General features: G+C 30.4%; 1 protein-coding gene across 1 annotated transcript; it reads right to left on the bottom strand.

Annotated features, from left to right (window-relative positions):
* Positions 1-6,849: 6,849 nt before the first annotated feature.
* On the bottom strand, positions 6,850-17,841 carry LOC132744865 (substance-P receptor-like). Its single transcript, XM_060733658.1, has 5 exons — positions 17,024-17,841; positions 10,223-10,671; positions 9,227-9,331; positions 8,352-8,460; positions 6,850-7,778 (listed from the first exon to the last, which is right to left on the bottom strand). Exons 1-5 carry the CDS (start codon positions 17,472-17,474, stop codon positions 7,597-7,599), a joined length of 1,296 nt encoding a protein of 431 aa, XP_060589641.1. The 5' UTR covers positions 17,475-17,841; the 3' UTR covers positions 6,850-7,596.
* Between the last annotated feature and the right edge of the window lie 804 nt (positions 17,842-18,645).

The raw sequence follows: 18,645 nt of genomic DNA, 5'->3' as shown, positions 1-18,645 counted from the left end.
TAAGAGATTGGAAGGTTTATTGGGTTATCAATCATTATCAAATAAAATAAGTTTTGTTATATCCGGTTAAGTTAATTTGTATGTGTGATGGAACAGGTGATATAAGCTTATGTAACGAAGGTGTTTAACTAAACCAGCATCATCTTAGACATATGTGTATGGAAGGTCTTCTCTTGTCATCTGTATTTTTACACAAAACCTGTCTCATTTATGACATATATGTATAGACTCCACTTTGTTATATGCATTTCTTACAAGCAAACCATGGTGCAAACTTTCTTTTGATTGAGCTTATTCAGTATAAAATTAAAACATTATCAAGTTTGGCATAAATTTTATTTTGAGGAAAAAGACGTTTGCTTGTCCTTGTTTTATAAGACTTTGTCAATCAGTTTAAGTGTCAATTGTGTAAATATACTAATTTGATATTTATGACATAAAATGATGCGTGTTTGGTGAGACAAATTTGTATAGAAAGGTAAAGATTTATGAACAAAACTATGTGATTAAGATATCAACGAGCATGCACACTGCTTATATTCTTTTGAATGATAACAACACAATTTTAAATATTAACTACCAGATTTTTTAAAAAAAAGGGGACAAAATATGGACTAAAAGATTTTTTCTGAAACAAAATACACTATGTAGGGCAAGCTTAATTATCAAAGTTAAATTAAGCACCTCAAACTCCCCATTTAAAGTTAAAAATAACCATTTTTTACGCGAGTTCTCCAAGTATATAGAAAAGTTTTCCACAGATATCCGTAACGTTTTCCAGGAACTCTGTGACAGTTATCATAAGAACTCCAAACAAGTTATCATAAGAACTCCATCCTTCGTGTAACACTTCCTCCCCCGTGTAATAGGTGTAATAAAATATATCACAAGTTCGGATAGAGCCGAGCGAACTGGTTGTCAAAAGCAAGCGATTTCCTAGTCTGTCTAATCCAATGAATATTTATCGTTATCACTTACCTGGACACAAAGCTTAACGAAACTCAAAGCTACACTGATATTATGAAGATCCTGTTAGAGAAGAGGGGCGGGAAACGGGATTTAAGTTGTAGAAGGAATACATAGATGGTATTTATTTATTTATTTATTTTGTGTGGTTGGGTTTTACGCCGTTACAATACAGGAATTGTCATTTGGCGACTTTTCAGATTTACATAATATTAGAGACGGGAACATGAGTAGTTCAAATTTCCCTTCGCAAATATATCAAATATCTTTTTTGCCCATTTTTTCTTGTCAGTTTTACAAAGGAGATATTTGCTTATTAAGAAAGAACATTGTCATAACAAACATATAAATTTTACCTTGTGTACATAATATTGTGTACGAATATTCAGTAAAACTTGAAATTGCGCTGTTTTGTAACAAATGCTAACAACAGTTGAACGGTGACTTCTATCTCCGTTGCTATTTTGCTTCTTCAAAGCATAAGAATTAAATATACATGTACTTCGACTCCATGGACTTACCAACACTCACTTTTAATTCAGTTGATTCTAATGATGAATGAATTATTGCTGTTTATACATGAATGAATATTGCGTGTAGGAATACATAAAGACGTGATTCACATTGAGAGTGAGATAAGCTTATTTTAAATCAGATTTTCCAGCACCGCTTTTATTGTCATTTACAGATCTTTCTCTCCAGTTAGTGACACTTTTCATATAAGCTGCGTCTTATGGCAAGCCTTGTTATAGCATCCAGCTTGTCAATATCTAGACCATAACCAATAAATATCAGTGAACTTCACGCCGTCATATATGATAACATGTTGTCGTGACTGTATTTATAACTTCTCATAAACTCTAAGCGACCTAACTAATAAAGATAAGCAATCACTTAGATAAACATGACACGATATGAAATATATTGCAAATTCTGTATTCAACGTTGATGGATTAGATTGCTAAAATAGCGTAAATATTACTGGTGCTGAAATATTACACTGAGTATTAATGATGATGATACTTTGTTGCAATAGTTTACTGTTATATGGTAGCGAAAATTACTTTATGTATAATAGACAGATAAAAAGATTATAGGATAAGAAAAACGTTGGAAAGCATTATCTCAACAAATATTCTTTTCAAAACTGGAATCCTATCATTGAATATCATAGTAAACACTCTTCCATTAAGAGCGTTGGAAACAGTGTGATTGAGCGTTCGTTCTAATGGGCGGTACTGGAAATTGGCAGCTACCGACCACATCCCTTGCTTAAAGAGAGATCAACATCTAGTCCACGTTATTTAAATTTAGAATCAACTGCATATGTATTTATACGGTAGGGATTATGTAACCTACAATGTAACACGGTCGCGCCGGCGACCTAAAAGTGCCACTTACACAACAATAATCCCGTACTAATCGGTCCACAATAATCTGATCTCGGATTGAATGTACAGGGCAACCTGTTATCGGCCTCAACACGACACAAACAAGACGGATGAGACGTTAAAATAGAGGAATGGGGAAATGCCTAAAGAACATTAAAAAATGGCAAAATTGAAAATGTTGCAAGATTTGTATATTTAGCCTATTCATAAGTGGTACTTAAAAATGCAAACGAGCTTCCCACTGTATAGGGCCTGGTCAGACGGACCAGATGCATACTAAGCTAATCACTTCCGATTCCAGGAGACATTAATCAATTAAATGGATCAGAAGTCATAAAATATATACGTCTTATAAAATTTAATGCACTTCCTACTTCTGCTTTTATTTTATCTGTTGTTAAAGAAATTTCATTATATACTTTCACATGTAAGTCTAGGCTTTTTTTATAGCATTGTTCACTTAAACCATGAAAAAGCATTGTTTTACTAAATTCATCAAGGGTTCTAGTCTATAAGTAATCCTGATTTGGACAAAGGTAAAGACGCATTTAGTAAGCGGAATCCCTGTGTCATTTATTTCAAGATTGCATGCTCATTAAATTAAACTTGTATACTGCTCAGCGAACACTGACGTAGACGTATGTACCCACATGAATGGATAATATCTGAAAAACACATTTTATATGTAAGCATTTCTAATTTTATATACAACTTCTTCGCTTTGAATTTTTATTATATGTTCATGTAAATAAATAAATGGATATTTTTTCAACTATTTCTTATTGAAGTAAAATTTAAATGCTGTTAGTAACTTTGTTTGTACACAGATTTATCTATTTATTACCATTATAACACACTGAACACGTATGCTTACACCATACGCCGTTTTACAATCATTATAAAAGACACACAATTTTCTCATTGAAGAGCCAATGATTACCGCCGTATAAACACATCTGCAGATGTTCCTCAATTCATTTTTAACCGTTTATATGCATTATCATGTATGTTAAAGTTACTTAAAAGACCTTTCTAGAACGCTTTGAAGATAGCTTGCACTAACCAATGCTTTGGTAAAAAGGAAAAGGCTTAATGCAACGTTTCCAAATCTGCACTGTTTGATCCATTTTTTCTTCTGATAATTATATTATCTATATTATGTCTAAGGCAATCTTTAACAGGGTGAAATAATAATGTGAACTTTCTTCTGGGAACGTTGACTTTCCTTGAATATTTATGCTATCATACTTTATACATTTAAAATATGTCGGTTTGATATAAATGTTTCACATTGTGTTCCAAATTAATGCTCCTTTTTGTTTAAATGTGCTTAAAAAGCCGTTTGATACAAATACAAGTATCTTGCCTTGTTGAATAAGTTTAATTGTTTTCCCTGACGTTTGTATATATCTAGTTCTTGGACAAAACACAGAAATAAATGAGTAAACTGATTTGCTTTTCCATTATCTTCCTTCACCTTTATGACCTAATAAACATCTTGTTAGATAAGATATCGGGATTGGCAATTTTACGAGTTGACACAGTCAGTAGACAAAGACTGCAAAGATCAATAAAAACCACAATCAAAAGCTAGGCCTTATTTTTGCCTAAAATACACAAATGTACATATTTTTAATTTTTTTCTCTTATTTTAAATGCTTGTTACGTGTTGGTATTGTCTACATTCCTCAGAAAGGTATGAAAATGTATTGGTTAAATCGTGTTGGAGAGCGTATGTTTACAGTATGCAGATTTTTAATGCCGCCCGTTTGATGTTGATTTATATTGTGGTTGCTGCCTTCATTGAACATTGCTCTTTCTCGTCTCATATATTGTACTTATCAAGATGTTACAATAACAGTGTCTGTCTTCAATGATTTCACAATATTTTGCGATATATGTTATCCAAACCTCGGCAAACGTGTGATTTCTTTTCACAGCTAATCCGTAGGTACAGATAAAACAGTTTACAGTTATAGCTTCACGGTGCATAACCTCTCACAATAGATTAGTTAACCTTTTACGCTTATTTTTGGAGCTTTTCTGTAAAGGTTTACACCTACGGATTAGCTAGGTGAAAAAAAAACAAAATATGCTAAATTTTTGAGTAAGTCTATTTCAGTATGATAATACTAAGAAAGGTTGCAGATTTACAATGTCATATAATTTTGCTATAGTTATCTCGTCCAAATAACTTCGGTTCTTGAGATAAATATAACTTTATATAATCATAGAGATTTGCGTTATCAAATCATGAACACATTCAGTTATACTGTAAAATATTATTACCGATAAAATACCAGTATTTCCAAATAACATGTACATACCATTCCTTTTAAAAACGTCATCGGCTATGCATCAAGCGTTATATAGTATTAAGAAATTAATTTCTTAATTCAAATTTTTTTCCGTACAGTCAAATGAAACAGAAATGATTTAAAATAAAGTGTCCCACTCAGGCTTCGGTATGAACAATACATGGGCGGAGGGGTGTCTGAGGTCTGCCTACAGAAATGCTGGAAGTTTGAATTTCATGTTGGCAATTAACTACCTATAAGTAAGTAATAATCCTTTGTTATCTTATAATTTTGTAGTTGATAGTTTATAACACATGTATCAAATAATTTTGGAATGTTTGTTATTTTACAATATCTGTAGCAGGCTTAGCAGTTAATGCAATATTTGTAAAATAATTATGAGGAAAGTGGAATATAATCATACATGTAAATGATGTACATGTAGTTATGTTTGATACAGTTTGACGAAAAATAAAACAAAACAAGACTCAGTGTTCATGATTTTGTTTATTTGAATAACAAAGACATATTCATTTAAGTTTTACGATCATAGTTTTGTATAACCCTTACCTCGCTTTTTTCATCCATCTATCATTCTGAACGTAACAATCATCATTTTTAAGTAAAACTCAAAATAGGTACTCAATGAATAGCGATCAATGCTGACATTGCTGACACAGATATGTTGGGTGACTTTGTTGTGCACTGACCGCATGAATAGAAATATTTGCCGCCAGAAGAGTAAAGATTTATTCCAAGAATTAGAGGTATTTAAAAGAACTTCAGTGTGTCTTATAAACTAACATAAACAAAACACAAATTAGTGTATAAAAATACTTTTAAAGAATAAACTTTGTCGATTGCCATTCGTTTTTGTTACAGGTGTCGGAGTAAAAAAAACTACAACTTAAATTCATAAACAAGGTTAGCTTTTAAAAAAGCTAGTAGCGACTCGCTTCGTAATTTTTTTCCAGGGGTGCGTTTAAATGTAAAAAGTTCTCTCAGTTTAAGAAAAAGGAATATGAGTATATATGAATATGCATGTAAAACAGATAGAATGAAGTCCCTGTGTCTATGCACATTTACTGTATGGCCTGTTGACCTTGACCAAATAAATGTTAAATAGGTAGAATTCAAAAAGATGTCTCTTTATACGAAGTTAAGTCGTAAAATGTTGTTTAGTATTGGAATGAGTGACAGACACAAGTCCTAAAGTAAACACAAGTTGTCTATCAATTCAGCCAGAAAAGTCGGGATCCTATTAAAAATAAAGGGACCCCGGAAATTGACCAGTCTAAGATGATTTTCAGATTAGCCGGGATCCTATTAAAACATGTAGGGATCCCAGGAATTGACCAGTTCAAGAATTTAGTTTTCAGAAAAGCCGGGATCGTATTAAAATATAAAGAGATCCCAGGAATTGGCCAGTTCAAGAATGTAGTTTTCAGAAAAGCTGGGATCGCATTAAAACATAAAGGGGTCCCGGGATTTGACTAATTCAAGAATGTAGTCTTTGATTTCAATTAAATAGGCATATAATTATAAGTATTGTGATTTCCGCATTTTAAGTTTGTTAATAAATAGCTCTAAATATATTTATATCCTAAGTTTAATTAATTTAACGTTCATTACATACAATAAAAAAAACTTAACGTTTAATGGCCTTTCATTACGACAATAATCAACACAAATATAGTTTATTAGTTTTTCCTCTATATCTTATACGATCCCGCATCCCGGCCAATCCGGGGCGTCCCGGATCCCGGCCAGTAAATATATACACTTAATACCGGAGACCGGAAAAAAGGAAAGAACCAGATGTACACTTATGTTAATTAACCAAACGAAAACTTACTACAGAGGAACAGGTGAAATCGCGAAATCAAAAGTCAGTGTAAATATGATTTATTGAAAAGAATTCATGAAAACAAACATTTTAATCATCATTATATCTTTGCGCTCAAAATAATACTTGCTGCTTTTTAAAAATGGCGTGAAAATTGAAGGTTTTTTGACGCTATGTAAGATTAAATTTGATTGGCTAAATAATTTTGGAACCTAGCTTTGATAGATAAATTTTGTAGAAAGCTGGAAGCCAAGCTTCGATTAAATTTTTGGATGGATTCGGAGTTTTAGGTTGTTTCTTAGTAAAATCCTATCGTAATACCGGCTCGCCGTGGCGAGCCGGCATTATTCTCATAATATAACAGTTAACTTTACGCTAAACTTTTTGAAGAATATTTCTTTGACTGAGGTATTTCTTTTAACGTTTGGTAAAGATTCAAAACGGGTTATAGTTATTATAATAATAAATATTGTAGCGCATGGTAAATAATATAACTTGTTATTTCTTTTCATAATTATTACTTTTATTTCTCATATACACTAGGGTGTGCGTTTTGTCCTTTCTTTGGTTACATGTATCCGTACACTTTTGCGCATGCTCGAAATGGGATTGTACATGACTGTATATATCTTCGTTAAAATCCGGCCAGATCAAGAAATGCACGACTCATTAAAAAGAGGTGTATATACCTTCTTCAGCTTTTAAAAGGCAAACCAAGTGGTCATAAGCTATTATTATTCTCACACACATAATAGTTTAAAGTTAACTTATATAAGCTTTTTAGGCGGTGATATCCAACAGTGTTCAACAACATTCTCTTGAGTCTTTAACAACATATTTAATTTAACACAAGTCATAGAATATTAATGTGACAAATATCTATCAACATTAATAAGGGTGAACTTGTTAATTGTTTTATATTTGTATTACAAATAAAGGTTTGATCATAGTACCCAGGAACACCGCACAAGAAGATATAAACGATCAATCAATGACTGACTTAATGATTTGACTCTGGGTGATATAGGTGAAAACATTTAGGATTCGATGAAAAACGAAAAATGACTACATAATGATATGCTTTGTTCGCTAAAACTTATTCACTTTGACTTGACATTTGATTTGGTGAGCAGGTGTCAAGCCTGAATGCTTGTACATCGGTTGTTTGAAGTTTTGTCGCATGGGTCATGTTACTTGTTGAAGTGTTATACATGGAATCCGCTCGAGATATTGCGGCGTACAACTTTCTTTCGTAGCATCCAAATAAGGAACGAAACCCTGAAATGATAAACCTATAAGCAATATATTATTTTAAAACAAATGTACAGTACATGTAAATAATATGCCAACGATAATTTATTCTGTTTCAATTACTGTTTATTGTACGAAGTTGACAAATGAGAAAAAATGTCGATTTTAAGATTTTTTTCTTTTCTAAATACTTCTGGAATGTCGTGCAAAATGTTTCTTGATGGAAATAAATATTCAAGTATATTCTACGACTGTTGTTATAAATTATAAACTAGACTTTCTTCATCAATAGTTCGATATTGTAATAAGCAAATATGCATTTAAATTATAATTAAATCTGACAAGACAAAAGAGCACATGATTTCTACATAGGTACTTTTTTGAACTCTTTTTTGTCTTTGTCAGAAGCTTATGTTGCGAACGTTTCATTTGGAATCAATATTCGAAAATGAAGATTGATGTCTAAATCTAAATCTGATACAATTGCCACAATAAAGATTTCCAGTTTGAATAAACAAATTTGTATTTGTTCTCACTTCCATTCAAACAAATAGTATGTAGCCTTTATGTCTGTTTCAATCATTGTTAAAGACAACGTACCTTTTCTAAAGTTTTCATTGAAACCGGCATATATCAGCGGGTTCAGGGCGCTGTTAGCATAGGCAATCGTATATGATATGAATTGTAGAATGTCATACCACGAGGGTAACTGAAATATTTGAAAACATAATAATTTGATTTACACAATTCATATATGGTGAAAGTTTTCATGATACTACAAGTTATTATGATACAATACATGACTGTGTTTCCTATTCCCCATGAAGGTACCATATATCTACACGCAACGAATAATTTTTTTGTTTGTTTGTTTCATTTTACGCCTTTTTCAACAGTATTTCAGTCATATAGGCGGGTAGTTTCCTAACCATCGTTCCTGGAGAGTTACACCAGTACTAGACTACCTTCCTCCGCGCTAAACTACCAAAGCATCTCCCGGGGATCGAACCCACGCCAGAGAGGTAACTGGATTAGAAGTCATCGACTCTAACCCCTCGACCACGGAGGCGGTACCAGGAAACTAAAAGTTATGTAGAATTTATCAGACGATCCTTTATTAGCTAGCATAAATAAATAACAATAGAAATACATGTAGTAATAATAATAATAATAACAATAATAACAATAATAAACAAGAAAAAAGGAATAAATAGATGAATAAATAAATAATAAAATACATAAATACATAATTAAATAAAATAAATAAATAGAAAAGTAGTAACAATAGCAGTAACAGCAGCAATAGTAATAATAATAATAATAATAACAAGAAAAAAACAAGAAAAAAACGGGAAAAATGAATAGATAAATAATTATTATAAAAACAACAACAACAACAATAATAATAATAATAATTATGATAATGAAAATAACAATAATAATAATAATAATTATAATAGAAACAACAATATTACCGGAGCCGATTTGTTTGTTCTGAACTCTATATATAATATATTGATATTTAGTGGCATCCAGCACAGGCCAAATGTTGTCATGATGATAATAAGCATCTTCACAACCTGAAAAAAAGTGTTTATTCAATAGAGAATAATATCATTGTAATAATGGCAATATTACTATAAACACTAAAACAGTGGTACGATTGAAATACAATGAGTAAATAGTTACACTGAAAGTAGAGCAATCGGCATTTAATACTTTTATTTAATACCCATTCAAACAATCAATTGCAATTTTTAAATAACTGAGATATATTAAATTGCATTTCACGCATTACAAAATATAACCAAATGCACTTTAAATATTTGCACCATGTGATGTTCCTAAAGAAATCATTATCAGATCCAATCATATCAATTTAGCCTCGTTTACATTTCCAGAGTTCAAAAAGTCCATATCAAATCCATATGATAGCTTAATTTTGAGAGTCCAAAATATCTTAATTAAATGTAACCGCATCTAGCCTATTGATATAGGAAGAATGTATTAAATCTTTATTGCAAATGAATTAACAAAGTTCTATCAAAATGTCAAGAAAGGTGATGTGAAATGAATGAGAACAATAATACTGATTCTATTGAACTCGTCCACAGCTGCAAAACCTATATCAGACTAGTGCCTAGTCCAATAACTTTTGACACCTGTGTACTCATTAAATTGTTTTCAGAATGTGTTTAACAATGTATAATAAATAACCTCATAATATTACATGAATGTGTATTAATAAATTTTTTACCAATTTCATTACCAACGGTGATTTGCTGATTGTTATGCCAAACGTATACATAATCAATGTATAAAAGTGTTTAAATTTGACTTTTTATGTCAATATAGCATTAATTGCTATTTAAGTCAGCCATTTGATACTATCAAAATGTTCAAGAATATATTACATGATAAATATTAAGTATGCGAAATAAGACTTGCTGGATTCCATCGTATTTTCATACCTTTCGTTTTACTCGTTTTTGAAGTTTTATTTCTTTGCCTGACACTCTTTCTCCCGGAGACCGAGCAAACCAAACTGTCAATATTATTAAACTATATATTGCAGCCATGAATACCATGGGCAGAAAATATAAAGCCACTGTCAACACTGTGTAATATGCTTTTCTACTTGGACGGGAATATTCCGTCATTCCTGTGTCTGGATTTTCTGTAATCTTTAATGGCCAATCATCATCACACCATATTTCAACATGGTTTTGCCAGGTTACTGATTCCAGCTTTCGAACAATGAGAAGCGGTGTTGCTACGGCAATGGCACATATCCAAATAATCACGATGGATGTACTAGCCTTACGTTCAATTATATGCGCTTTCATGGCAAAAACGATTCCGAAGAACCTATCACAAGCTATTAGGATCAGGGAAAACACGCTTGCTACAAGGACAGCAACTGGAAAAGAATAAATATGTATAAATGAGTTATAGATAAATGTTATCACATTAATCAAAAACTCATAGTCATCACTGGTCATCAAAATGTTTATACGATTCGTCATATTGTAGTTGATTGTTAACGCAGATTATGCCTCAGACACGAATAAATGTTTCCTTCTTTGGACAGAAAAAAAATGCGTTTAATTATATTTAGAAACAAGTGTGTTTAGAGCATGTTTAATATTTATCATCTGTGCAAAAAAACGTTGAAAGTGAAAGTAATTTTAAAATTTTGAAAAACATGCAAAATACTATATATTAAAATTTATAATAAATGTTAAGGAACCAATGGCAAGAGCTAGATAAGAGGACACCAAATTAATAAAAACATCAAACGAATAAATAAATAAATAAATAACAAGCAAAAAAGTAAATGAAAATAAATAAATGAATAAATAAAAATTAATACTAAATAAATTGATAAACAAACAAACAAACAAATAAATAATGAGTACAAAAGATAGGACATAAAAATAAAAGCATTGTGCTAATAGGCCTTTCTAGATATCATCATGGAGACAAATGTAAGCATTATTTTCACATAAGAATAATAAATTGAATAGTTGAAATTTTAATCAAAAAGTAATGGATATGTTTTAAAATACTTTGTATGTTTATAAAATCGATTTTTTAATCAAAGCTAAGTCATGATATAACATTAAGGATATAATGATTAAGAATTTCAAAGTAATTCAAAAACTGATTATAGTGTAAAAGCACTTACAGTTATTACAAATATAGTACAAAAAGTACACCATTCTCAAACATGAAAGTCACAAACAAAAAAATCACTAAATTCAAAATTATTACTCTTGAGAAATCACGCTCTGCATTTTAATTTCATTTTGCTTCAGGTAAAGTGAGTTGGTTAATGATTCAAAGTCTATTAAGAAAAGAAGAAAAGAAGCATTGTTTTAAAATATAAATATTTATATCCATAATATAAAATCGTTGCCAGTTGATGTAGATAGTGTTTGCATTTCAAAGACCTTAACTCGCGCTTGATCATTTTAATCTGATATTCTAAAGGGTTAAAAGCTATATATAATGGAATTATTTTACAAAATATATCAACAGTAAAAATAAATTGTTACCATTTCAAAAGCATTTTAACTTTGTATGTCTCTGTTATTTAATTATTTAACACAGAGGAAAAGTGTTTGTTAACAGGATAAGGATATTTTGATCCTATTATAAGAAAGCTGAATGATTTGTAAATATTGCATTCGCTTTTACCGTTATAATCTTCCATATTTCTTTCATACACATAATTTGGAATTATTGTTTTAGCAATTGCGTTCATTTATGGCCCTGGCTACTTTGTAGCATGTATCATCATCTGTGTAGCAAGCGACACACAAATCACAAACAGGCAATAAACGCTTTTTATTCAATGGCCGTTACTCTGCCAAAATTAGTTAATCCAACCGGAAAATATGCGCAAGTAATTGACCTACTATTCTATTCTATTCGATTATATTCTATTCAATTTCGACCTGAAGTTTCATTCAAATAAGATAAGATGTATCAGAGAAGTTCAAAGAATCTTTAAAAATAAAAATTAGGGGTCATAACTCTGACAAAAATCAATCAACACTGCTGACGATATGCACAACTAGACTAAAGATCACTCCTGTAAAGTTATGATGGGATTTGCTTTTGAATTAGTAGTTTTTGATAAGTCCGGGCAAGTTTTGTGACGGACAGACAGACAGACACATGGACGTTCTTACGATACAGTAGTTATGTGGATTATACATGTTTTCTGATATGTGTTTAAGCCACTTAAAGGAAAATAACCTGATAAAAGCATACGACATGAAGGACATCAAAGAAAAGTTCAACTTCTTTTTAAATATGCAATTATATCAGATTAAGATATATTGACTAGACTTTGATAAAGCAATTAACAAATATTAATATATTGTAGAAAATCTTATATTATATAAAATCAAATCCCAAAATGTATTTTCTAATAGTATTTCCAAAACAACTTTCTTGACAAAACACACCATCTTTGGACGCAAGAACACTAAATAGTACTTTATCTTATTATTATTGTATAAAGTATGAGTTTATATGTCGTTCTGTGTAAAAAGCTTTATTTAATTATTCTCAAAAAATCTCGTTACCTATATAATCATGGAAATCCATCAGTATCAATTTTAAATGTATTGTGATATCCACATATTTAATTGAAATCGGCGGATCAATCATCATATAACAAAAAATCTCAAAGGTAATTCAATAATATGTATTGCAATGAAAAATGTTCCCATAAAGGTTATGTGATGAAGCAGCATTCGTGACAATTTGTTTTATTTGACGTCCCTTTGTCGTGTTAATCGAATGACAATATTATAATTGATTTAACCACAAAGGAGAGACGCATTTGAAGCACGGAAAACGTGCAGAAAGTGTAATAAATATTTGAAAATGAATGCTTTTAAATATAAATTTTTATTTCATTTTTATAAAAATGCATATTTATTAAAAATTGCAGCCTTAATAAACAATCTGATCTTCAAATAAAGCAGAGGTTTTTAATACTATGAATTATACAATTACAGAAATTTATAAAAACATAGTTTTTTTAATAAATGTATTCATTTTAACAAAGGCGATAATGATAACTTCAGCACAAAATAAACAATACTGATATTGCATTAAACGCAAGATTTTAATTTTATGATTAACAAACATTACAAAATTTGTATATTAGAAGATGTACAATAGTATTTATTTAATGTACATAATGTTTGTAAAAATAATACATTACTTTAAACATGTTTATAATATTTATATTTCTTCAATAGATTCTAGATCTTACAGTTGCATTTCTTAAAACTGACATTTTACCTAAATATTTCTTAACGAATGTGTAATTTTATAATAAGTGCAATATAGTTTAGGTTGGCATAAAAAAGGCGTGGTATCCCGTTTAGTCAAGCTAAACGTTATAGACGTGTCATTTCCGATGACGGCACTTTTAAGGTTGAATAAATTTTTTTTTATAGTAATTATCCTAAATCTATTATTGAGAAAACGTTTTCTAAACTTCAAGGCATGTCCCACAATGATGTTCTTAGTACTATCGTTAAAAGTACTAGTTCAATAATACCTTTTAGAGTGCGTTTTAATACAACTCTGCCTAATATTGGTGAAATCTTAAATAAATATTTGGATGTATTACTTTTTTCTGATAAAGAAAGCGTTAGATATTATACATACCAAGTAAAAACCTATTTTAGCTTAAAGACGTCCAAAATATATTCGAAATTATCTTATGAGAAGTGCTTTACTTGATCGCACATTTATATCTGGCCAATATTTACGAAGTAGATGTTCAAATTGTAACAATATAATTGTTGGTTCACAATTTAATAGCAGCGTTACAGGTCGTTCTTTTAAATTACATAATGATGTTAACTGTACTACACGTAATGTAATTTACCTCATTACATGTAAAGGCTGTAATAAGCAAAACGTAGGTCAAACTAATCAAAATGTATCGTGCAGAATTAATAAAAATAGATTTGATATAAGACATTGTAACGTAACTCCGCTTTCACATGTTGCGATCCATTTCGGATCACCCAAAAATCAGTGTTCATTGTCAGATATTTCATTTTAGATTATAGATAACAACATAGATATGTTGTGTAAAGAATCTTTTTGGATTCATAAATTAAATACTATCATTTCAAATGGACTTAATAATTAAGTAGTGTTTGATTTATAAAGTGTAACATGAATATTAATATGTTAATCTATTGTCTTATTTTTATTAACACTGTCTATTAGACATCTGTATCATTATTGATCCATTTAAATTCATGAACCAGCTTTATTTATAACATAAATCTTTTTGTTTCTACATGTAATCATATTTTTGCCGCTCAACGTCATAACGGTTTTTGCGCGTTTTACGCGTGTTTCGTTATGACGTCGCTTCCGGTAATTTTATTATGTTTTGCACTGATGAAGGCTTGTATGGCTTGTCTGTTTATATTAAATCATCATACACATTTATACACTTTATCAAAAAGTTGAATATGCATGTGCTCTCTTTCTACGACTTATCTTTTATTTATATATATATATACACTACAAAGCAGTTGTGTTCATGCTGCCGCACCATTGCGAATTGTTACTTACATTTACATCGTTTCGAATATGTTTTACGTTTACAGATCATAGGACTACGTCATTATAACACGCAAGCAATTCAAAGTGTGCAAACATTAGTGCTCTATAGCACATTTGTAATCATGATTTCTTGAGGACAGCAACATAAAAAGATCATATCGTACAAAGTCATTGAAATGTCGCAGTTATTCCAAAGGAAATTGTTCCAAAGTTGGCGTTATCTGATGTAATCAGGCGAACACTGCACATGCACATCGCATTTGAAAGCATTCGGCGGAAATATCATGCAATTATTAGCCTCTGATAAGGATGTGAAACTTCAATTGATTTGATTTGTAATTTTTCTTCTTACTTGTATTCAAGTGTTATCTTTTAAATGTCTTCAAAATATTTTGTTTTTATTACAAACCTACTCAAAAACGTCACGAATCATCGAAATAATCCTTACCATACTAAACATGTTCGTACCCATTTATTTTATAAAACTCCAGACTATTAATTATTTTAAGAGAAGATTTTAAAGTATGCACATGTACTGATTGTAAGGCAATCATTAGTGTTGACCATTATCAGGCGGCACCGATTTACTGGCTGATATTAGTCGGACAAGTCGGGTTGGTAAATTCAATGAAATCGCCGTTGTCAGACTTAAGGTGTTTTTAAACTACTATGATTTCCTGTGATTGTTTTATAACTATTTAGGTTGTCATATTTACAGAAAGACTTTTGAATGTAGTTAAGTTATTTTAATTCTGAAACAAAAACCTTTTTCATTCTAGACATGTTTTTTTCCTGTTTGAGTATCATCTAAGGTTGTAGAAATGCATAGTAAAGCTTACAGGCACATATTGATATTTTAACAAAACTATTTACACGTTCAAAAATAAGTGAATATATATATAAATATATCAAATTATAAAAATATAACATCTGACATAAACTTATATAAAGCAAGCAATATTTGAAATAAATCAGAACACAGAACTTATATAATTATTGTTTTAAATGCCAATTTTGCAAAGGGTTTGCTCTAAGACATTTCAAATTTGCTCAATTTCTTCTCTGACATTAGATGTTTCCTAAAATAATATGAATGTATCCTGCGTTCATGGTGTTTGTACTTAAGAGGCGTGCCAACTTATCGCAAAAAACTTGAATTCTGATTTACATTCGTCCTATGTGGCAAGAAATTGAATCAGTGATTTCATAAGTTACGAAGGCGTAGACAGAAAAATTTGTCAAGTCTCTAGGTGGTAATTTGTCACATTTACATAATAGAGTTTATGACGTTCTCTGGTCATATGCTTCTCGAAACATGACTGCCATTTATAGCATGAGATGCCATAAACAATTACATATCTGCATAACACCCAGTCTAGCATTGCAATGAAAAGAAACTTAATAAAATAAAACACGCAGATTACATTTATACCCATATTCTTACTTGCTATGACCTTGAGAATTATAATTTTGATGAATAGAATAAAATTTTGCAATACAATATTAATGATTTAAACCAAATCACAATGCTTTTTTTTGAAAATGAATCAATTAGAATAAAATCATGTTGCGTTCACCCAGTGAAATATATTTTTACGTTTTCAGTGCAACCAACATTTTTGTTATGTACAACGGATTTCATTTTCATGAAAACATATCGTTTTTTTATAAATAAAACTCTTGAAAAGCAGAATATCAAACACAGAAAATAATTTAACATGTATGTTGATTTGAACTTACAATAAATATCAGAAAACTTAAGTCATTCAGATTGTTCTTAAAATAAGGAACGATTTAATGATCATCTTTATTTTACATAGTACAGTAAAACTGTAAATTTGTAATAAAATGAGCGACATTTTTTCTATTAAATTGTTATGTGGAACAAACTCTTTAATATAATTATTTAAAGTAAAATCTCAAAATTCTCACAATTGTTCTTTGAATCAATTTAACAACTGTTGATATTTAAAATATACATACACATTCAAATAACCACCGATTCTAATTTTCATTTCATAATGTTATAGTAAAATTTTATATTTATTGCATGATTTTATATTAAAGTAAGCAACTACCTATAGTTGAGTCGCTAGTTGGCACAGAAAGTGCTTAATCTTAAGAAATAAACTTTACACAAAATTTTCTTTGATACATACCTTGTGCAAATGAGTTAACTTTACAGAAGAAACTTCCAAGCACCCATCCTTCTGTTAGATCATCAACTAAACGAACCCAGGTACAACACAGGGTGACCAATAGATCAGACACCGCAAGGTTCACAATGAAAAAATTAGTAGTCGATCTCATTCTTTTATTTTTTGCCACAACAATTATAATTAAAAGGTTTCCGGCAATGGCAAATAGAATAATTGCCACGTAAAGTGATATTTTTAATGTCATCTCCCAGGCTGGCACGCTTTTAAGTTCTCTAGGGTAGTTCATATAAATAAGATCTGGGTAGTCGTAGTAGTCGCTGTAATGTGGGGTTATATTTTGATGAACCATTTGTTCGGTACTTCTGTCAGTTGGTACGGATTTTGTCTTTTCAAAAAATGTTTTATTTAACTCCGGTGCCATTGTAGTTGTTTCCACATCCGACACATTCATAGTTTATACTTACGTATTTTTAAATAAAATTGTTGTCAAAATAAATGATAAATGTTCATCAACTAAATAAAACATTAAAATTTTCTATATCCGTCTCTATAAAGATTTTGTTTCAGACTATAATCTTAGAAACACTGACCCTTCATTAACATCTGTATTTCTCTGTCATTTTGGAGTCATAATGGACATGTTAAATCCTTTCACATTTCATAAATAATTAAATATATTTAAAAAACAAGTGAGAGAAAAACAAACTTAAAAATATTTTTGTCTCAGTATTTAAAGATAGAAAACCTGTTAAGATAATCTGAATCCGCATCCCTGCCTTAATATTTCCTTCGATAGCAAACCCCAATACGCTTCTAAACGCTGTCCAACATCTTTTCTCTCTATCGCAGCTGTGATCTGCTTTTTATCGATAATTTCCGAGTATAACGGAATGACAAAACATTTTCTACGGAAGGTGCCCGATCTCATTTCCTATTCACAGGCGACAATTTGTCCAATTAAGGACATTTATAACTCTTTTGAGACAATAGTATTATCACGGAGAATAAAAAATGTTGATTTCTAATGGGAAAAACCACTGGACAATCAGAATTAGACACTTTTAAACCTCCCCGTGCAAATGTGTCACAAACAGATTATTTGGGATGAAAATCAACCGTTATTGGATCTATATATAATAGATATAAATGAAATCAACACAACAAGCAATATCTTCAAAGAGGCAAACATTTATCAGTGTTTTTCAATTGTTTTTAGTTAAACTTTTTAACCACATATGAAACACATGTTATGTAGTATTTGATCGCATTAGGTTGATCTTACATATCTGGTTATTTGGAACACATTCTGATATAAAAGTCAATGAAATCTCCCTTTTTGCAACTCTCTGTAAAATAATCAGACATATTAACGCTGGGAATATATGTAAACTTTTATTTTTCATGTTTTAACTTTGCTTTGGACTGGCATTATAACAATTTTAAAACGCGTTACATTAATATGTCTTTATAAAGGGAGCTGCCTTGCCAGATAATTAAATTTGAAACATCTACCTTTGCTAATAACAGCTTAATTATTGATAATGTGTTTGTGACATCTGAACGTATCTGAAGGGTTACTGTTAGAGACATTAACATCTAACTACTTCCTACAACCATCTTAA

The sequence above is a fragment of the Ruditapes philippinarum genome, unplaced genomic scaffold, assembly GCF_026571515.1.
Source record: "Ruditapes philippinarum isolate M1 unplaced genomic scaffold, ASM2657151v2 ctg5080_1_1_1_1, whole genome shotgun sequence".
Taxonomy (NCBI): domain Eukaryota; kingdom Metazoa; phylum Mollusca; class Bivalvia; order Venerida; family Veneridae; genus Ruditapes; species Ruditapes philippinarum.
The sequence above is the reverse complement of the archived record's forward strand: the minus strand, read 5'-3'. Positions and strand labels throughout refer to the sequence as shown.

Excerpts from the sequence above, each read along its gene's own strand:
- LOC132744865 (XM_060733658.1), bottom strand. The coding sequence starts at position 17,474 with ATGAATGTGTCGGATGTGGAAACAACTACAATGGCACCGGAGTTAAAT. Across the intron at positions 8,461-9,226 it reads GAACAAACAAATCGGCTCCG|TTACCCTCGTGGTATGACAT; the intron begins GTAATATTGTTG and ends CAAATATTTCAG. Across the intron at positions 7,779-8,351 it reads CAATGAAAACTTTAGAAAAG|GGTTTCGTTCCTTATTTGGA; the intron begins GTACGTTGTCTT and ends TTATCATTTCAG.